This window comes from Jaculus jaculus, chromosome 5 (genome assembly GCF_020740685.1).
Source record: "Jaculus jaculus isolate mJacJac1 chromosome 5, mJacJac1.mat.Y.cur, whole genome shotgun sequence".
Taxonomy (NCBI): Eukaryota; Metazoa; Chordata; class Mammalia; order Rodentia; family Dipodidae; genus Jaculus; species Jaculus jaculus.
The window spans coordinates 156,645,950-156,667,893 of NC_059106.1; the positions used below are offsets into that span (position 1 = coordinate 156,645,950).

Genomic DNA, 21,944 nt, shown 5'->3' on the forward strand with positions numbered 1-21,944 from the left:
AATTTTTTTCAAATGTTTTCGGTAATGTGGCTGTTTGAGTTTGTGGGTGTGGTTCCTGCAGATGGAAAGGACCAGCTGAAATTGCCTAACGTCCTTAACATTTTGGAACACACATTAGCCTCGTCTTCGGATGCCGTGTTCCGTGATGACGCAACATTTTCTTCATTTTCCAGAGCTCAGTGGCACCGAGACAAACCAGGGAGGATTCCGGAGAAGTCTCTTGTGAGTCACTTACATTATTAGTGAAGTGATCACAAGTGAACTGTTCCCAGAAACCTGACACCTCTCAGCTGGCAATGCCAAACCAAGATGGCAAACAACAGCATTAAAGATTCTGGAAGCCCTGGAGGAAAGAGTGGGAGCGTTCACTAATGAACCCTAGTCATGGACACATAGGAAGCGATTGAAAGGGAAACTGCAATTAACTTCCCTTGTCAAACCTGAGTCTTGGAGGGGAAAAAAAAAAATGATTGAAGGAGCGTAGGTGTAAACAATTTTAGGAATGAATACCGAACAATTGTTGGTAATCTAATGGGAGGGCGACTGGGGCACAGACAGGTGGGGGGAACCCCATTAACCTGAATTAAGGAACTCGGGTAGTGGTGAGGCATCCTCCCTGCTGGAGGGGGCTTCGGCAGGTCACCGCTGTGAGCAGCTGGGCATGCTGAATATTTATGTGGTAAAATGCGGCCCCTTGTGGTCTGACTCGGGAAAAACCAGTCTAATTCAACTTGCGTGACCCGGACCTGCAGGGCGGGATGTCGGAGGTTCGGCACGCGCCCCTCCGTCTCTGGTCCGCCCCGCGAACGTGCTGGGAGCCATCTGGCCAGCTGGGAGCCAGCGGCGCGCATGAGGCCTGGGACCTTCTCCCCGGGATGCCGAGCCCGAGAGCTGCAGGGCCGCGAGGGAAGGCCCCCGCCCGTGGGACTGCCCAGGACGTGGGCACCCTCAGTGCCTATTCCCTCTGGGACCACAGCACCCCCCCAACACACACACACACCCCCCGACAGCATCCTCACCAGGTGCCTGGCTCCCGGGATGACAACGTTCCTTCCCTATCCAAACATGGAGAAGCCTGGGACAACACTTCCTCCCGCCGCCCAGCCCAGGACCCCTGCGGAGATCATCCTTCCCTCCCCTCCCACCTCCAAGGACCCAAAGAGACTCAGAGGAGACAGAACCCACCGCCCTGACATTCAGCTGCCCACTGAGACTTCCTACCCAAGGGGCAGCTATTTTAGGCCAGTATGTGCCCGTGCCCGTGCCCTGTGGGATCGGAATGAAGGAATGAAGTCATGGCGCTCTCTCTCTGTCCTGGAGCTGTGATCACAAGGTGCAGTGGGGTGCTTCCAGGGCCATTGGCCTCCAAACTGCCTCCTGTTTGCACCTGCAAACAGCGAATGCCTGGTGGACTTCTCTCTCGTACCCAGAACTTACTGAGACCCACAGTGATTCAGCATCTCGTTTCCAGTGGAGTTGCATTTTTACCTCCAATTCCAAGAATTCATTGTATTTGGTTAGAAAAATATTTTAATGTAAACTATTTTTAACTTGGTGTAGGAAGAGAAAGATGGAATAGACACGACAGTAGAATGATCACAGGTGGGTAATTACACATGTAAATGAGTTCAATTTGGTAATTTTTTCCCTGAATTCTTATTTACATAGTTAATATTTTATGCTAACCCTACATTACCACTACAATTAGGGGCAGTTTATTTTTATTCTTATATGTCAATTTTGAAATATCAAAAGGAACTTAGACCATTTTGATATAACCATTTTCCTCACTTAGCTTTTTAAAATAACTTCATATAACTGATCTACAAAGTAGACAGGGGATAAAAACTGGCTCTTCATTGGAAAACTATTATTAATCTGCTCCATCCAGTGTCCACAGTCCTACAACATGCTGGTTCTCTGGTATCCTAATCTTGAAGGAACAGTTCCTGCAAATCTAAAATACAAAATCGAACTATTGGGCTGGAGAGATGGCTCAGCAGTTTAGGTGCTTGCATGCAAAGCCTAACGACCCAGGTTCAATTCCCCAGTACCCACATAAAGCCAGATGCACAAAGTGGTGCATGCATCTGGAGTTCGTTTGTTAGAACTGATGCAATGAGAGAGAATGAATGCTTGTGAGAAATCAGCAAGGTCTTCCTGAAGAGGCAGGACCTTGAAGGACAACTGAGAAGTATGTAGAAAGAGGCAAGTGTGAGGCACAGAGTACGTGTGAGGGGCAAAAGCTGAGGTGGAAGTGGGAGACAGTCACGGAGCCATGTGGAGCCAGGTCAAGGGGCTGGGAGCGACAGCTGGAGAACTATACTCTGTATGTGGTGGCGAAAGACTAATTGAATGTTGAGTAATAATTTAGAAAGGAGATAATGAAACCCAAGGGGAAAACAAGGAGGAAAGAGGATGAAGACCTGGAAAAGAAGAATGGAGCCTACCTAAAAATTGTTCAGTGTGCAGGGCCAGGACTGGTGAACTTGTCACTAGCATTTCCAGCCTAGGGCACAGGAGTATAGTGTAAGAACTCGAGACACAGGAAGGGGACAGGCTGTGCATGCTTTGAGGGGAAATGACAGTTCTGATCAGAGAAAACATTTGAGGGTAGGATGCTGGTCCTGGAAATCCAGGTCTAAGGAACAAAGGAGCCAGTACAGGGCTTGGGTTATCATACACATAGAGATGACTGAAGTCAGGCAGGGCAGAGGTGAAGATCGAGACTGCAGAGAGAAATAAAGGTGAGGGCAGAGGCTAGGTGAAGCAAGAGGAAGCAGAGTGGCCAGCAGTCACGAAACAGCAAGAGGGCTGGATGGCCCCAGGCCCATCTGATACTGTCCATGCTCAAGGCTGAGAGTGCGGTGTCTGTGTTCAGATCCAAAAACATTTTCCAACTACTCAAAAGCAGAGATGTGGTGAAGCCTCATGCCGTTCAAAAGTCACAGCAAAGACCCAGGCTTGGCTTCCCCGTGCGGTATACCAAAATACTCCACACCTCATGGCGCTCCGTCCCTGAGCATTTCACAAGGGCTTGCTAGAAATAATGGACAATCAAGAACTTCAAATTTCTACCCTCCTGATACAAAGAAAAGATAATGACATCAAAATAAAAGAGGGACTAACGGAGGGAGGGAATATGATGGAGAGTGGATTTGTGAAGGGAAAAGTAGGGGAGGGAAGGGAATTATCATAGTTTATTTATTGTCTCTAAATATGGAAGTTGTCAATTTTAAAAATGCCAAAAAAATTTTCAAATTTCTGGAACTTTTAAGGGTTTTACAGATGTAGCCACACTCCATAGGAAATCCAATTGGTGGTCTTGAAGAGAGGAAACTACCTGGAATGGATGGACACAAAGCCAGAGCTGTAGCACACATGGACAGTCGGCACGGTTACCAAAGGACAGCAGCAGTTTAGCAAGGGAACTGGACCTCGGGAAACATCTTTGTCATCAAGAGGGGACTTAGGCAGATCTATCTAAGAGTGGATGGATGTGGCAGCATTCATGCATCCCACTGAGCATCCTTGTCCTCAAGGTTGATCACCTGTGCTCTTCGAGGCAAAGGTTAATCTGAGACAGGGGTATTCCACTTACACTGTTCCACGGAGGCTGGCTTCTACTTGTAAGACTAATTCAGAATTCAGCAGAAAAAGCATCCACAGTATTCTCAGAGAAGTTATTTGCAAAGTCAGTTCTTTCCTATAGCTCATTCTCATTATTTTATTCTCACAATTTGTTCTCAGTTCATTCCCAGAACTAACTAAGGCTTAAAAGTAACAGGCTGACCATGAACTGAAACCTCCAAAACTATGGAAAATAAACTTATTATTACCTCAGGTATTTGTCATAGCGTCAAGAAGCTGACATACCACATCACCACATTTAAACAGGTTTTTAATATTTACTTATTGAGAGAAAGAGAGCAGGAGAGGGAGAAGGGCACACCAGGGCCTTCTGCCACTGCAAACTCGACTCACGTGCTACTTTGCGCATCTGGCTTTTACGTAAACCTGAGCCATCAGGATTTGCAAGTCGGTGTCTTTAACCACTGAGCCATCTCTCTAGCCCCAAGTTTTTAAATATATGTCTCATCCTTGGTGGCTATTAAAACTCAAATTGAGGGTTGGAGGGATAGCTTAGTGGGTAAGGCACTTTCCTGCAAAGCCAAAGGACCGAGGTTTGATTCCCCAGGACTCACGTAAGCCAAATACACAAGCTGAGACTCTTCAACTGGAAAATGAATGAGTGTGCTAGAATTACTAAGAATAGAGTTCCCACTCTAGGATGAAAGCCAGACAGAAGGTTCTGCACATGCCTACTTACAACAAAGGCCATACAGAGCTGGAGAGATGGCTTAGTGGTTAAGCACTTGCCTGCGAAGCCCAAGGGCCCTGGTTCAAGGCTCAACTGCCCAGAGCCCACGTTAGCCAGATGCACAAGGGGATGCACGTGTCTGGAATTCATTTGCAGTGGCTGGAGGCCCTGGCATGCCCTTTTTCTCTCTCTTTCTCTCTCTCTCTATATACATATCTGTCTCTTTCTCTGTGTGTGTCTGTCGCTCTCAAATAAATAAAAATAAACAAAAAAATTTTTTAAATAAGCATGTGCCACCATGTCTGGCTTGTTAAAAAATAAAAAAAGGCCATACAGCAGGCTCTGGTGTCAGTTTCCAGAGGTTTTCCTTCAAAAATGGGGAAGTAGGACTAGAGAGACAGTGTTAAAGCACTTGCCTGCAAAGCCTAAGGACTCATGTTCGACTCTCCAGGTCCCACGTAAGCCAGACAAAGGAAGTGACACAAGCATGCAAGGTCACACATGTGCATGAGGGGGCGCATGTGTCTGGAGTTCAATTTTAGTGGCTGGAGGCCCTGGCACACCAGCTCTTGTTCTCTCTCGTGCGTGCATTAAAAAAAAAAAGGTAAGCTGGAGCAATGGCTTAGCTGTTAAGGTGCTTGCCTGCAAAGCCTAAGGACCCAGTTTCAACTCTCCAGATCCCACATAAGCCAGATGCACAAAGGTGGCGCATGTGTCTGGAGTTCATTTGCAGTGGCTGGAGGCCCTGGTGTGCCCATTCTCTTTCTCAACCTTTCTCTCTCTCTCTCAAATAAGAATAAATAAATAAATAAGTTTAAAATAATTTTTTTTAAAGGCAGTCTGTTAGGCTCACCTAAAAAAATAAAGAAAAATGGAGGAGTACCCTTTGTGGAGATGCTGAGGGGAGATTTCTGTCAGCCTATCAGTTGGAGGGAAGCTCCACTGGATCCTGTGGGAGTTGGCTTGCAGTGAGTTTCCAGCTCCTGCGCCCTCACTCCTGATCACAGGCTGTGCTCACCAGGGCCTGTTAGCCAGGAACAGAAATACCAAGCTGACAGCCCCGTACAATGGTGCCTGCCTGTTGTCCCAGCACCTAGCTTTCAGAATACCCATCAGTATGTCTGTGAGAGAAGACTCAGAGTCCTCACTCCTTAATTAGTACCAATTATTGATACTATATCAAAAAGAATCTCAGCCTGGAGAGATGGCTTACCGGTTAAGCGCTTGCCTGTGAAGCCTAAGGACCCCGGTTCAAGGCTCGGTTCCCCAGGTCCCACGTTAGCCAGATGCACAAGGTGGCACACGCGTCTGGAGTTCGTTTGCAGAGGCTGGAAGCCCTGGCTCGCCCATTCTCTCTCTCTCCCTCTATCTGTCTTTCTCTCTGTGTCTGTCGCTCTCAAATAAATAAATAAGTAATAAAAAATATATATATATAAAAAAAAAGAATCCCAACAATCAAAGAAGGAAGACTTAGTGGACCCTGCAAGCTTTATAGCTGGACAGCCAGGTCTCATATACCAACGGGTGCAAGGGTAGTATGCCTGTTATGAGTGAAAGCAACTCTGCTTGGGCTGGAGGCCTGCAACATGGGAGAATTCCTGGTTGATACTGGACACCTAATCAAAAGCCTATGGAGGGGGGGAGGCCATGAGTCCTAGGGGGAAAGCTGCTACTACTGTTATCTGGCTAAATGGATATAGTATGCCCACCAAACTACCCTCCAAATACTTATGCTTATGCCCATATTATTAGTGCTACTCTCACTTTTGGTTAGAGAAGCTTCTCTCTGCAGATGGTGGTGACCACTGGGGAGATGCAAAACCCAGTGAAGTGCTGAAAAGAAATGGAGGGGTCAGAACTAAGTGAGACATCTCTATCATACCCTTCAAGGCTCAGGGACCATTATACACAAGACGAAGGAAAGAATGTAAGAGCCAAAGGAAGGGAAGGAGTGCTTTAAAATACTGTCTTCCAGACACAAAGTATCTGACGCTACCTACACAAGACCTGCAAAACAAAAGAGAAAAATATGATGACATCAAAACAGACGAGAGACTAGTTAGAAAGAAGGGATTAAGTGGAGAGGGGATTTGAGAGCGAGAAAAGGGAGAACGGTGGGAGATTATGATCATAGCATATTGTATGCATGGAGGTTGTCAATAAAAAGTGAAGAAGGCTGGGTTGGAGAGATGGCTTAGTGGCTAAGGCACTTGCCTGTGAAGCGTAAGGTCCCACGTTCAATTCTCCAGGTCCCACATAAGGTAGTACATGCGACTGGAGTTCACCTGCAGTGGTTGGAGGCCCTGGTGCACCCATTCTCTCTCTTTCTCTGTTTCTAATACATAAATAAATCTTAAAAGCAAAGAAAGTTGTATTTGAAAATGCCAGAATGAGTGATACCTAAATCTCTGAATGCCAACTAAAATGAAAATAACTTTTTAGCCAGGTGTGGTGGCACACGCCTTTAATCCCAGCACTCAGGAGGCAGAGGTAGGTGGATCGCCATGAGTTCAAGGCCACCCTGAGACTACATAGTGAATTCCAGGTCAGCCTGAGCTAGAGTGAGAGAGAAGAAAACAAAACAAAAAGTTTTATCATATAGAAGCTACTCTTAGAGATGTTCTCTGGAAGTATTATTTAACATTTTTTCAAGCATAAAGTAATAAATGAATAAGATCCCTCTATTCATATATATTATTCTATTCTTATGTAAATTTTCTAACAAACAATTAAACCAATAATTTTTTCCAAAGAGCATTAAGCATTAGTTTTTGAGGACTAAACCACAAAGTATGTGAGAAAAGAAATTTCTTACTAATTACTAAATGTCCAAAGTATTAAAAGAGACACAGTTAAAAAGCATAGAGAGAAATCACCAAAAAAAGTGAATTTAATAGAGAAAATAGTTGAGAAAAACATCCTAGATTTTATCAAAAATAATTACTCGGAAGTTCCAATTCCTGCATGTATCATAAATAGCTTTAAAATGTAAATGTGGGGAACAATAACTCTTTCTCATAAAACACAGGTGTAGGAATAATTCTACAGTTCTCTAGGAGATGTGGGGCGGGCGGGGCAAGGTACGGTTTGGGCCAGAGCTCAGCTGCTGCAGTTGGCAAAGGACAACTTTGACTCCACCTCCCACAGCTTTGTTTGCAGGGCTTGTAAGACATCTTCCATCTATCAAATTCAAAAATATGAAGAAAACAAGTGTGAGTGATTACAAATTATACACAGTTAGACATGCTAAAAACACATAATATTCATACAACCTTGGAGATTTTATGTACAATATAGGGTAGATCCTTGCTATCTAACAAAACTCTTAAGTTTTACTTAACATATAATTCTATTTGCAATAGTCTCAACCCATAATCTACAGCCACACACTCCTCACCATCTTGCCTATCTGGCATGAAAAGACATTAACATTTGGAAATAAGGTTATTCATACCAGGGGTACTGAATTAAAAACTGATTTGATTCAAAGCTATATTTCTAGTGCGTTTTAGAATTTGTAATGCTGTGATTCTGGCATAAAATTTTCTCAGTATTTTGTTGATGTAGCATTAGCTTAGTTTAAAACTTAACTTCACTAACAACTAAAATGAAATGAGCACTTTCTTATCCTAAGTGTGCTAAGAACCAGGCATGGTGGCACACACTTTTAACCCTAGCACTTGGGAGGCAGAGGTAGGAGGATCCCCATGAGTTCAAGGCCACCCTGAGACTACATAGTGAATTTCAGGTCTGCCTAGATGAGATCCTACCTGAGAGAAATAATAAGAATAAAAAAAAACCACTAAGTATGCTAATACCAAAACAGGTCACATTTGTTCACTAACAGGAAGGTACAAAGACAAAACAATCAAGATTACCTGCTTGAGAGACTTTTCTATTTCAACTCTGCTTTCAAGATTAAAAAGCTCTCTATCTTCTGGCACGATTTGCTTTTCGGCAGACCCTAGAGTATAACTGAAGCACAGTGCAAAGCAAAGTTAAGACATGAGCTTCTGTGAGCAGAAGCCAACGATGCTGGCAAGTAAGGCTGCACTCCCTTATACACAAGTGCTGAGGGAATGGTACAGCAACTTCATGACGACGCCATGGGATATCACGTCTCTCCATACTTCTACATACTAACTTCTCACTGTAAATACATCACTGTTGGAAGAAATTTGCTTTTCAGGAAGTTGGGTGGCAAAAACATCATATCATATTTCAAAATCTTAATAAAGGGCAAGTTTAACAATCCTGAGAAATCACTGCTTTATATAACTTTTAAGAAACAATATGGTTTCAAATCTGATTTCTGACAAATATTGTGTGCAATTAACTCTTGATTATCTAAATTTGTGGCAATGCAACAGGCATTCTCCAAGTTGTGTTTTGCTCAGCTCTACAGAGCTGTGGGATGTTATGGTTTGGGAAAGTATCAGGAACTTCAAGTTCAATTTTACTAACAACTGGAATAAGTACTTTCTTATCCTGAACATATTAGCATCAAAATAGTAAAAGAACAAACTGGAAAAACTAAATGTCATTTGAGTAATGTATAAAACTGTAAATAAATGCTGCAAAGGGCAACCACTTCTAAAATAAAACCAGACTCCATGGCATGAAATCCTACCTTGAAAAGTTAACTTATATCTTAAATTCAACTATTCAAGAAAAACAACTCCAAAATTGTAATTTTCTAGGGCAAACTCTCCCACACTTTTTCTTTTATTTAGTTAGTATCACTTTTAACAGTTTTGGTCAGGCTTAGTGTGCCACACCCCTGTAATCCCAGTGCCTGGAAGGTGGAAGGATCATTAAGTTCAAGGCTAGCCCGGGCTACAAAGTGAGGCCCTGTCTCAAAAAAAAAAAAAAAAAAACTGGTAAAAATACAAAGAGGGTTTTGTGCCAACTCCTTTATAACATAGGGTCTTACTACATAGCCAAGGCTCACCTGGAATTCCTGATCTTCCTACATTATCCTTCCAAGTGCTAAGATTACAAGTATGTGTCACTATACTTGGCTAAAATGTTTTATCTTTTTTAAAAAAGTGTTATTTATTTTCAAGCAGAAAGAGGCAGAGAGAGAGAGAGAGAGAGAATGAGAATGGGTGCACCAGGGCCTCCATCTGTTGCAAACAAATTTCAGGTGCATGTGTCACTTTGTGCATCTGGCTTATAAGGGTACTAGGAAATAATTTTTTTTTTAAAATCCTTTAACTGATAATCTCCCTTCAGTCTCTAATTCTTATTGTTTCCTAACAGTTCCTTTTTAGAAATCTTGGAGAATGGAGGCATTTCCTTACATTTTGCAAAAGACACCACAAAACTTTTTACTACAAGAAATAGGTGAAACTTGTTTCTCATTTCCAAGGATACCAAAGGAGCTCCTTTCCCAACAGCTGTGAAAGGCCTATTCTAACTGGGGACAGGAAAGCGCAAGACAGTACATACTGATCCACACATTTCCTTAAGACGAATCTTATTGGGAAGAAGGCTCAGCGGGTAAAGTGGTTACCGCTCAAGGTAGAGTAGCTGAGTTTGATCCTCAGACCCCACGTGAAAAGTCAGAAGCCACGGCGGGCTTCTATAAGGTCAGCAGTTGATGCTGATGGCAAGAGGTGGAGAAAGGAGAATTTCCCAGAAGTCCCAGGTGAAGCCAACAAAGATTGGCAGAATGGCAGAATGAGAATCCAGAGCAGGAAGCCCTGTCTCAGAGGATGTGGCTGGGCAAGGACCAACCTCGAAGTTGTACTCTGAGCTCCACACTCACCATGGGGCACACCCACATTCACAGAAACATGTGCACACACATGAACGAACACACACACAAATTAATTGAAAAATGTTAGGGCTAGAGAGATAGCTTAGCAGTTAAGGCACTTACCTGAGAAGCCTAAGTACCCACTTTTTATTCCCCAGGACCCACATAAGCCAGATGCACAGGGTGAAGCATGTATCTGGAGTTCGTTTGTAGTGGCTACAGTCCCTGATTCACCCATATTCTCTCTCTCACTCTCTCAAATAAAAAAAATAATTTTTAAAAACTTTTTTAAAAATCTTTCCAGGCAGGGTGGTACATAACCATTATCCCAGTCTTTGGAAAGTAGAAACAGAAGGGGACATGATGGAGAGTGGAATTTCAAAGGGGAAGGGGTGGGGAGGGAATTACCATGGGATATTGTTTACAATTATGGAAGTAAAAACAGGAGGAATGAAAGTTCAAAGCCAGCCAAAACTAAGTATTGAGCTCTGTCTCAAAAGTAAATAACCTGGAGAGATGGCTTAGCAGTTAAGGCACTAGCCTGTGAAGCCTAAGGACCCAGGTTTGATTCCCCAGTACCTACATGGCACATGCAGTGACTGAAGGCCCTAGTATAACCATTCTCTCTCTAGTAAACAAGTAAAAAAAAAAAAAAAAATTAAGTAAATAACTAGGCATGGAGTTGCACACTTTTAATCCCAGAATTTGGGAGGCCGAGGTAGGAGAATGTCTGTGGGTTGAGGCTAACCTGGGGCTACAGTGAGTACCAAGTCAGCCTGGGCTAGAGTGAGATCCTGCTTCAATAAAAACAAAATAGGAGGGGCTGGAGAAATGGCTGAGTGGTTAAGGTGCTTGCCTACAAGCCAAAGGACCCAGGTTCAACTCCCCAGTACCCACATAAGCCAGATGCACAAGAGGGCACATGCATCTGGAGTTCGTTAGCAGAGGCTGGAGGCCCTGGCACATTCATTCTCTCTCCCTCTCCCCCTGCCTATTTCTCACTCTCTCAAATAAAGAAAAATAAAATATTTTTAAAAAATAGGAGCCGGGTATGGTGGTGCACACCTTTAATCCCAGCACTCAGGAAGCAGAAGTAGAAGGATCACCATGAGTTCAAGATCACCCTGAGACTACATAGTAAATTCCAGGTCAGCCTGAGCTAGAATGAGACCCTATCTCAAAAAGGCGGGGGGGGGGGGGGAAGGCTGGAGAGATGGTTTAGTGGTTAAGGCTCTTGCCTGCGAAACCTAAGGACCCATGTTCAACTCTCCAGATCCCACGTAAGCCAGACGCACAAAGGTGAGACAAAGGTCACACATGCCTTCTAGGTAGTGCAAGTGTCTGGAGTTCAATTGCAGTGGCTGAGGCCCTGATATGCCAATTCTCTTTCTCTAAAATATTTTAAAAATCACTTTAAAAATTCACTTAAACATGCAAAACACGAAAGTTTCAATATACTTTTACTTCAAAAGAATTTCTTGCCGGGCATGGTGGCTCACGCCTTTAATCCCAGCACTTGGGAGGCAGAGGTGGGAGGATTGCTGGGAGTTTGAGGCCACCCTGAGACTCCATAGTGAATTCCTTGTCAGCCTGGGCTACAGTGAGACCCTGCCTCGAAAAAAAAAAAAAATTTCTAGCTGGGCGTGGTGGCACATGCCTTTAATCCCAACACTTGGGAGGCAGAGGTAGGAGGATCACCATGAGTTCGAGATCACCCTGAGACTACATAGAGAATTCCAGGTCAGCCTGAGCTAAAACAAGACCCTACCTTGAAAAAAAAAAAAAGAATTTCTTGGCCAGGCATGGTGGTGCACACCTTTAATCCCAGCAGTCGGGAAGCAGTGGTAGGAGGATTACCATGAGTTTGAGGCCACCCTGAGACTACAGAGTGACTTCCAGGTCAGCCTGAGCTAGAGTGAGACCCTACCTCGTAAAATCACACACACAAAAAAGAATTTCTTGGGCTGCAAAGATGGCTCAGCAAGTAAGAGAACTTGCTATGCAAGCATAAGGGCCTGAGACTGGAGTTCAATCCACAGCATCCAAGTAAAAAGCTAGGTGTGGTCACCCATGCCAGTAACCCCAGTCCTAGGCTGGTGGGAGGAGATCAGAGAATCATTGGGGATCACTCATGTCAAGTCTGACCTGGGGTGGGGGAGTGGCAGCAGCTACAGATTCAGTCAATGAAGTGGAAAAGTAACAGTGGAAGGATATCCAATGCTCTCTGACCTCCTTATGCATGCACACAGGGCCCCAGTATCTCTCTCTCACACACACACACACATTCATACACTCTAGATAATACTAAACCATACATACTGTACCTACACACACACACATACACACACCAGAAAATTTTTTCCTCACATTTTCTCCTTTGATTTACCTGACTTTTCCTATACCAGATAAATTAAACCAAGGCAAATAAACAAAAACATTAGCTTTATTGTCAGAAATTAGTATGTTAGCCGGGTGTGGTGGAGCACACCTTTAATCCCAGCACTCAGGAGGCAGAGGTAGGTGGATCACTGTGAGTTAGAGATTTCTCTGGGACTATGCAGTGAATTCCAGGTCAGCCTTGGCCCTACCTTGAAAAACCAAAATAAATAAATAAATAAATAAATTATTATGCTAAAATATAAATTAAGCCTAGAGAGATTGCTTGGTGGTTAAGGCATTTGCCTGCAAAGCCAAAGGACCCAAGATTGATTCCACAGGACCCACATAAGCCAGATGCACAAAGTGGTACATGTGTCTGGTATTCATTTGCAGTGACTGGAGGCCCTGGTGTGCCCATTCTCTTCATCTGAACCTCCTCTCTCAAATAAATAAAATATTTTGGGGGGGTTGATAAAAAGGAGATTTATTCACATGTGGTCTGGAGCCAGGATACCTTCTGCAAATAAAATATTTTTTAAAAATAAAAATATAATATAATTTAACCAAACTGTCATCCCCATACCAATGTCTCTGCAAACCTAAGCTGGTATCAGTAATGAGGTGAGTTTCTATACCAAGCCTACCTTTCAATGGCTTCGACACTGAGGCAAAACAAGTCTCTCTTGTAATCCAGATTCCTGGGAGTGCATCTGTACACGCAGCCAAGGGTGAGGGAACAGCCCGTACAGTACAGCGTCTCGAGAATGCTGCCACAGAGAAATGTCATCCTTTAGAGACAAAGTAGCAATATATATGGAAAACAAAAAGAGAGAAAAGAAAAAAAAAACATACTTTGCTAAAAGTCCACACACCCTTAAATTTTTGCACTCTAAAATGTTATTCTGACAAAATCTTTTTTATTGGGGGGGAGGAGATATTACGGTTGCTACTGTTTCTTTAAGACAAGGTCTATGTCACTCAACATGGCTTCAAACTTGTGGCAATGCTCCTGCTTATAATTACAACTGTGGGCTACTACATGTGCCTTTATTTTGACAGTATTAAGTTGTATATATAAGGAAGAAAAAAAATAAAAGTTGATGGTACGATTACAAGAGAAATGTAAAAATAGTTGGCGTCTAGGCTATAATGCCTTGGGCATCTAATGACAAGGGCCATATACAAAGTGGCCAGAGGAGAATATATGGAGAGATGTTTTTCCAGAATATAAACTCCTTGATCCGATACTAAGACAAGTTATTTAAAACTTTGGAAATGAGGCAAAAAAAATTCTATGTGACCTTTTAATGTGACTGCCTAAATATCCAGCCCTCCAATAGTCTTGGTACCTGGGTAGGGAGACACACCAGTTGTTTCTATTATGAACCAAAAAATAAGTCTTAGCTTTCAGGCCACGTGGCATCTGAAGCACACAGGATATAGTCAGACAACACAGAGAAGCTTGTGGTCCTAGTGACATGTTCATGTGAAACGTGGCCTAGAACAGTCCATAATTTGCAAATCCACTCTAGAGGAAGGTGGCCACATTTGCTTACTTGACTAATAAGGTGCACGTAATGCTAGTCTGGTAGAGATGCAAATGATTTCTGCTAGTAGAAAAGATAACCCAAAAGGCTGCAGCCATGTTGTCCTATAGGACACTAACTAGACTTGTCCTGCAACGCAGCATCCTCCCGAGCCAGCTCTGCCATGTTCTGGTGCTTGTCAGCCAGCTACTTAAATCTTTGACATGTTTCCTTAAATTATACTTCAACACACGCACTTCTCTATAAACTAAGTCCTTGTGATGATCTAGTCAACAGTTAATGGGATTTAGTCACCATGGAAACAAACCTCTGGACCTGTGTCTGTGAGAATTTTTCTAGACTAGCTTCAATGAGCTGGAAGACACACTGTTATGAAAAGTGCCATGGCCTGGGGTCCCAGTGTAAAAGGAGAGCTGGCTGAGGACCACTATTCGTCTTCTCTCCACTGCCTGACTCGCCCGGCCGTCTCAAGCTCTGGATCCACGCCTCCCCCTCCATGATGGATTTCCCATCCATCACCAGCAGGAAGACACCCGTCCTCCCTCATGTTACTTCACGTCAGGCGTTTAGTCACGGCACTGGGTCACTAAAACAGCCCTATACAGGTGATCCGCGAGTACTTTACTTAAGGATCCATCATTTCTCCACGTAATTGTTCCATCATTCTAGAGACTGTTCAACCCAGGTGCTGGGCAGCAGGATTCTCTCCAATCATACCTTCTTATAATCCATCACACCAGTCACCATCTCCCAAACTGGCCTGTCCAGATTCTCATTCTATACACATCCAAAGTTATGTTGTATACCTCAGAATACCACAGTCCCTACTTTGGGCAATGGTCACATAAGACAGAGCTTCCTTTTCTGTTTGCTGAGGATGCTGCTGGGAGCTGATGGCTGACAGGTGTGGCAGTGATACCTGTCCCCTTATCCTCACAGTGGCCACATAAGGCCTGGGAACGCTATGGTCCCGAGTTAGTTGCCTCTGACCAGGCAGCCTTGTCTGTGTACACTAGTAGTCTGTGAGTACACACACACACACACACATGGAAGTATTTTCTATTTGTGCATGAAAAAGGAGAGTAGACGTGGCATCTTTAATTTTGAGGTTTTAAGACAGATTATTGTCTTTCACATTTCAATTCTCTTCAGCAACAGGCTCAACTTCTATGTTACTAAGGGGATTGATAACACTGAAGGATTTTTTTTAACTTATTCTATACTGATTTAGTTAACATGAAAACACCTATATCCCAAGTAATTTCAATGGTAATGACAGAATGTTTTTCCTTGAAACTGACCATTTCCTGACACAGTATTCACAGACAGACTACCTTACTCACCAACCGTTTTCATCTTTGCGCTTGGATAGCTTCTGTTCCTTATCTACAGAAACGTTATTGGAAACACCTGGAAAGAAAGCGGCAAGGCTGTTAATGTGCTTGTTACGCATGTGCAGACTTTAATGCATCTGTCACTTGTACTTCAGAACTCAAAGGGCTAGAAGAGCCTAAGGAAAGAGAGACAGACATGGTTCATAATTACAGGCACAGAGAGGTCTTCTGAAAAAGGATAGTGGGTTAAGGGTTGTTTTATTTCCACTGACATCAGGAGAGGGAATTAGGGGATGGAGGAGAGAAGGGTTAATCAAAATTAAAGATGCTAGCCGGACGTGGTGGTGCACGCCTTTTATTCCAGCACTTGAGAGGCAGAAGTAGGAGGATCACCGTGAGTTTGAGGCCACCCTGAATTCCAGGTCAGCCTGGACTAGAGTAAAATCCTACCTTGAAAAACAAAAAACAAAATTAAAGATGCTATGGATAAGTCATAATGGAAACCTACTTCTTCATTGGCTAAAAGAAAATATATAAGAGAGAATGGGCAGAAGCACCCTGTAGGGGTGGATGAACACTGACCATAGAAGCCAAAGACTGTTAGAAGAAAAGGTCTGTGGCAGGGGTGGGGTACTTTCTACTGAGTTGTGATTTCCACCAAAACAATATGGACTATTGCCAAGACTCTTGGTTGCCCACCAGAACTACTTGCGACCCTACTGCTAAAAATAACACATGCTTGGGCTTCAGGAGACTGAGAAGTTGAGCTGGAACTGAATGTCATCATGGGTGTTAATCAGCAGTGGACTCTGCAAGCTATCCATCTGGTAAGACAGGCAAAATGTGCCAACTGGTAAAACGATGACATGTCTTATTTAAGGGAAACCAACTGGCAACTGACTAGATTTGAGGCCTGCTCACATGTGGGAATTCATGCCTGGTACTGAAAACCTATCAAAACCCTGTGGCCGGAGAGGGCATAATCCCTACAGGGGAAACTACTACTGTTTGTTAGACTAAATGGATAGATTAAGCCCACCAAATTGCCCTCTAAAGACTTGTGTTTATGCCCATACTGTTGGTTAGAGAAGCTTCTCTTTTCAGATGACAGTGACTATTGGAGAGACTTAAAACTCATCAAAGTTTTGAGAAGATATAACAGTGGAGTATTCAACATGAAGTGAGACATCTCTATCACACCCTCCAAAGCTCAGGGTCCATTGCAGAGGAGATGGTGGGAAGAATGTAAGAGCCAAAGGAAAGAGTGTTTTGTCATATTGTCCCCCAGATACAAAGGGGCTGTGGTATTCATGACCTCACAGTGGTTGATGCTACCTACACAGACTTGCTTAATATGGGGGGGGGGGATGATGACATCAAAATAGGACTATTTGGAAAGAAGGAACTCCATGGAAGAGGATAAGGAAGTGAGGAAAAAGGAGTGTGATGGGAGAGAAATATGATCAGGGTACATTGTGAGTATGTATGGAGGCTGTGAAAAAAGGGGAGGGGTGGAGAGATGGCTCAACAGTTAAAGGCACTTGCTCACAAAGTTTGATGTCATGGGTTCAATTCCCCAGTGTTCACATAAAGCCAGATGCAAAAAGTGGTGCATGTACCTGTAGTTCATTTGCAGTAGGCCCTGACACACCCAGTCACTCTCTTTCTATCTACCTCTTTCTGACTTTTTTTTCTCTCTCTCAAATAAATGAACAAAACATGATAAGTTTTAAAAAAAGACATTAACAACATGAGTAAAATTACCAGGGAAAATTCAGTCAAAAGTGGAACTTGGACCAATCAGAATATCAAGTCAGAAACTATGAAGAATAACTACCAGATAGAATGGAACCAAGACCAAGACCTGGGAGCCATCACCTACGCCTCCAGATGCCAGACATCTTGTCCTTGAAGAGGTCACCGCTGGAGCCCAGAAACAGAACACTCCCAAAGGAGAGAAAGGAAGATGGGGCATCAGGTGCAAAACAGCCAGAACAGACTCTGGATTTCACCCCCTTCTTAGGTCCGCCTCAACCAGGTAAATCCCACCTGCACTTATCCAGCTGCTCAAGTCAGAAACTGGGAGTGATTCCATCCGGTTCTTTTGATTTTTTTTTTTTTTTTTTTTTTTTGTGATTCCAGGTATCACACCCAGGGGGTCTGGCCCACACTAAGTAAGCTGTACCTCACAAACCTGACTCATGACTAGGAACCCTCAGTACCTCTTGTCTGAACCACTACAGTGGGGACAGACACCAGCAGTGTTAACCACTCCCCACCCCCACTTCCACCATGGCTTCAGAAGAAAGAACAGGCCTGTCACTCCCCAGAAGACTCCTGCTCCTTACAAAAGCCTACCTCTGCCTTCACTGTCCACCCCTTCATTCCGAAACCTCATCTTCAGTCTCCACTTTGGCCCTTTGTGCTAGCGACCTGCTGGGTCCCTGAGGCTGGGGGGGAGGGGGAAGCAGATTTTGAGAATTGTACATGCGGCCAAGTTGGCATTTGTCTAAAGACAACAAAAAGACAAGAGTTCATTTATCTTTTCATTGGGATAGGAGTAAATCAAATAACATAAATGAAGATGTTTTATACAGTTTTTAAAATAGTTTTATTTATCTGAGAGAAGAATGGGCACACCAGGGCCTCTAGCCACTGCAAACAAACTCCAGATGCATGTGCCACCATATGCATCTGGCTTTTGTGGGTTCTGGGCAATCGAACCTGGGTCCTTAGGTTTCACAGGCAAGTGTCTCAACGCTAAGCCATCTCTCTAGGCCTCATACAGTTTTTTTATTTAAATATTTTTATTTATTTGCAAGGAGAGAATGAGAGAGGAAATGGGCGCACCAGAGCTTCTTGCCACTGCAAATTAACTTCACATGCATGTGCCACAATTGTGCCTTTACATGGGTACTAGGAACAGAACACTGGCTTTGCTAGCAAGTGCCTTTAATAGCTGAGCCATCACTCCAGCTCCAGGTTTGAAATTTAAAAATGGAGGATAATATTACTCTCACATATAGAAAAAAGATAGTAAAGCTATAAAAATGGGGGAAACAAAAATCAAAGATCTAACATGTTATTTCTCAAAAAGCCATAAACAAGAGCAAGAGCTTCTCCAACTGTATCAAATATCCCAATCCAATTTTATGCTATTCTAGTCAACCAAGACCTCTTTGGCAAAACACTAGGTGAGTATCCTCAAGGATACACAGCTAGTCAGGGGTGGACCAAGACTCCAATACAAGCAATTAAAAATCTCCCCAATCAAGTCATGTCACTTCTCAGTAAGGGTACACCAAGCAGCTGCAAACAGTGAAAGTATGCAGGCCAGGCATGGTGGTGCACTCGGGAGGCAGAGGTAGGAGGATCACCGTGAGTTCAAGGCAACCCTGAGGCTACATAGTGAATTGCAGCTCAGCCTGGGCTGATAGAAAGTCTACCTCGGAAAAAACAAACAACAAAAAAAGTGGTCATTCAACCTTACTATAGGCTAAAGTGTTTTTACACTTTTCAGGGAACACATCTGGAAGTTTAAGTGAAAGTATATGCATTACTAAATGTGAGGATCAGCAGTCAAGTCCTTTTTAGTTCTACACCCTTCTGCATTGTTTAACTGTAAAGGGATAATTCCAATGAATCACTATGGGACACCTAAGCTTATCCTGTAATGAAACTCGGCCATCACCGTTAATGATACAAACTGATTAAACTTTATGGAAATCAGCATGTCCCAAAATGTTATCTGGTAAGCTCTGGTGTTCAGCTTTATGCCTGGTTTTACACAATCCACGAAGGCATTCCACGAAGGCTAGTGAATTTCTGCCATCATTCTTACAGAAGTCAGAGCATCAATTCACCTTTAAAACCATTAGATCCAAAAATAATAGCCGTTTTTACACCAATTCAGAAAAATACAGTGATCCATTTTACCCCTAAATATGCTCCAGCAAGTACTTGTAACTGCAGGTTAGAACTTCCCCTGCCTCGACGCTTACAACGCCCTTCCTCTCTCCCCTTTTGGTGGGGCTGTTGGTAAACTAACTGCAAGCTTACCCTCAAGTTTCCACAGGCCTGGGTTCTGTCCCGCGACAGAGCCAGTGGGATCTCAGACCTCACTCAGGCAGGAAGCGCCTGACTGAAAAAGCTGTTTCCCCAGTAAACCATTAACATCACTTACTAACACCCTGCTGATTCCCGCGAGGGCGGGGGAGGAGATGGGTGACAGCCCAGGCCAGGCTATTGGCCGCTTGTTTCTGAATAAACGCTAAGATGCTGGTTCCACAGAAGATGCTCTTTTGAGATGGGAGGAACCCCAGAAGTGACCCGTCACTCTTGAACCCAAGTACAGGGAGGACCCTCCTTCTTCCCTTTTCCAGGGACAGCTCACCTCTCAGGTGGTTTTTATTCCTCCTTTAAAAAATATGTATTTATTTATTTGGAAGAGAAAAAATTGGGCGCGCTGGGGCCTCCAGCCACTGCGTGCACCACCATGCGCATCTGGCTTACGTGGGTCCCGGGGAATCGAAGCTGGGTCCTTCGGCTTCGCAGGCAAGCGCCTTAACCGCTGAGCCATCTCTCCAGCCCCCCCCCTTTTGCTTTTTAAAGCCCCTTGGGCAGCGTCCTCCCCCCCCCCAAAGGGAAGCCTTGTCTTTCCTTGGGGACCCGGCCAGAACGACACACTGGGAAGTAAGGTGGCCCTCTAGGTCCCCCAACCCGACCCGGCCCGGCCCGGCCCGACCCGAACTGACAGCGCAACAGGATGCAGTTGGCGTCCTCCTGGCAGGCCACCCAGCTCAGAGAGTCGCCCAGCGGCCGCCGGCAGCCGGAGCACAGGAACACCAGCGGGTTCTCGGGGGCCGCCGCCTCCGCCTCCCCGCGCCGCGCCGCCGCCTCCGCGCCGGCCTCCGCCTCCGCCGCGCTGCACATGCCCGCCCACTTCCGCAGCAGCTCCTGGCGGCTCGAGTCCTCGCCCAGCCGCCTGCCCAGCAGCGACGAATTGCTCCACAGCCCCGGGCCGCCACAGTCGCACGCCTTGGAGCAGCATCCTCGGCCACAGGCGGGAGACCGGGGCCGCGCCATGGAATTAGAACTTATCTCCCGCCACCGGGCGGGAAAGCGCGTCTGCGCCTGCGCGCCGACGAGCACCGCCCCCCAGAGGGGCGGAGCCTAAGGAGGGACGCGCCTACGGCACCTAGTGCGCATGCTCCTGATCCGGAGGCTGGGGCGAGGCTGGTATCCATTGCGCCTGCGCGGCAATTTTCTTCCAGGGAAGCGAAGGATGCCGGAGAGCCGGGAAGCTGAGGTGTGTAAGGAAAGGCTTCTCCGCTCCGGCCGCTGTCCTGGAGAAAGTTGAAGGTCCCCATTCAGATTTACCTGTACCTCTCCACCTAAGCCTTCGCCGCCGCGGGGTACCCCGAGATGCTGGATTTGGGGGCAGCTAGCTAAACCGAGGCCTCGGAGCCCCACCTCCATGGATCCCTGGCCCTGGCGGCGGGAATTTTGCATCTCCACCAGCTCTCGGCCTTGGAAGCAGCGGCGAGTATTCAGCGCCCGCTCTGACTCCCCCCCCCCCACTTTGCAGGCCCTGGGGACCTGTTTTTCCCTGAGGTTTTTTATAGCAAGGTTGTAAGGAAGCCACCTTCATAGCCCGTTCTGGAGAAAAGATCCCTCCCTCCACCCACCCCTCAGAAGGACCCGGGATCCCTCTGCACCTGCAATGTTTCTAGAAAGCATAGATGAACCCCCTCACTCTGTCGAGATCACAGCGCTTAGCCGTTAGTGGGGTGTGGGGGGGGGTGGTCTCACTCTGTGGCCCAGGCTGTCCTGGAACTCACTGTGTAGCCAAAGCTAGCCCTTAATTGGTCCTCCTGCCTTCACCTTCCCAGGGCAGGGATTACAAACATGCACCACCACCCCCAGTTTGGATGCTGTTATTTCTTCATTGAGATTCTCGTTACAGCTAAAGTGGCTGAAGAACTGACCACTCCCTCAAAGGATAGATTAAAACACCCTCAAATTTGGGCTGGAGAGATGGCTTAGCAGTTAAGGCATTTGCCTGTGAAGCCTAAAAACCCAGGTTAATTCTCTAGTACCCACATAAGCCAAATGCAAAAGGTGGTGGAGTTCATTTGCAGAGGCTAGAGGCCCTGGCCTACTTGTTCTTTCTATCTATCTATCTATCCATCTACCTATCTATCCAACTATCATCTATCTGCCTCTCTCTCTCTCAAATGAATAAAAATAAAACATAAAAATTTCAATGCTATAGGAAATTATTTTTTTGTGTGAAAAGTGTCAAATGACTGGTAGAAGTAGCAATCAAGAAGTGTGAGGGGACCTGGGGAAATGGATTAGCAGTTAAGGAGTTTGCCTGTGAAGCCTAAGGACCCTGGTTCGATTCTCCAAGACCCACGTAAGCCAGATTCACAAGGGGTCGTATGCATCTGGAGTTCATTTGCAGTGGCTGGAGGCCCTGGCACGTCCATTCTGTCTTTCTGCCTCTTCCTCCCTCCCTCTCTCAAAGAAATAAATAAAAACACTTTTTAAAAAAATTTTAGGGCTGGAGAGATGGCTTAGCGGTTAAGCGCTTGCCTGTG

The 21,944-nt window shown here is 45.0% G+C and overlaps 1 protein-coding gene across 1 annotated transcript; it reads right to left on the reverse strand.

The window, feature by feature from the left end:
- Positions 1 to 7,183: 7,183 nt before the first annotated feature.
- Positions 7,184 to 20,452, reverse strand: Mis18a (MIS18 kinetochore protein A). Its single transcript, XM_004654568.2, has 5 exons — positions 20,097 to 20,452; positions 15,352 to 15,418; positions 13,106 to 13,228; positions 8,200 to 8,296; positions 7,184 to 7,501 (listed from the first exon to the last, which is right to left on the reverse strand). Exons 1-5 carry the CDS (start codon positions 20,425 to 20,427, stop codon positions 7,421 to 7,423), a joined length of 699 nt encoding a protein of 232 aa, XP_004654625.1. The 5' UTR covers positions 20,428 to 20,452; the 3' UTR covers positions 7,184 to 7,420.
- Positions 20,453 to 21,944: the final 1,492 nt, after the last annotated feature.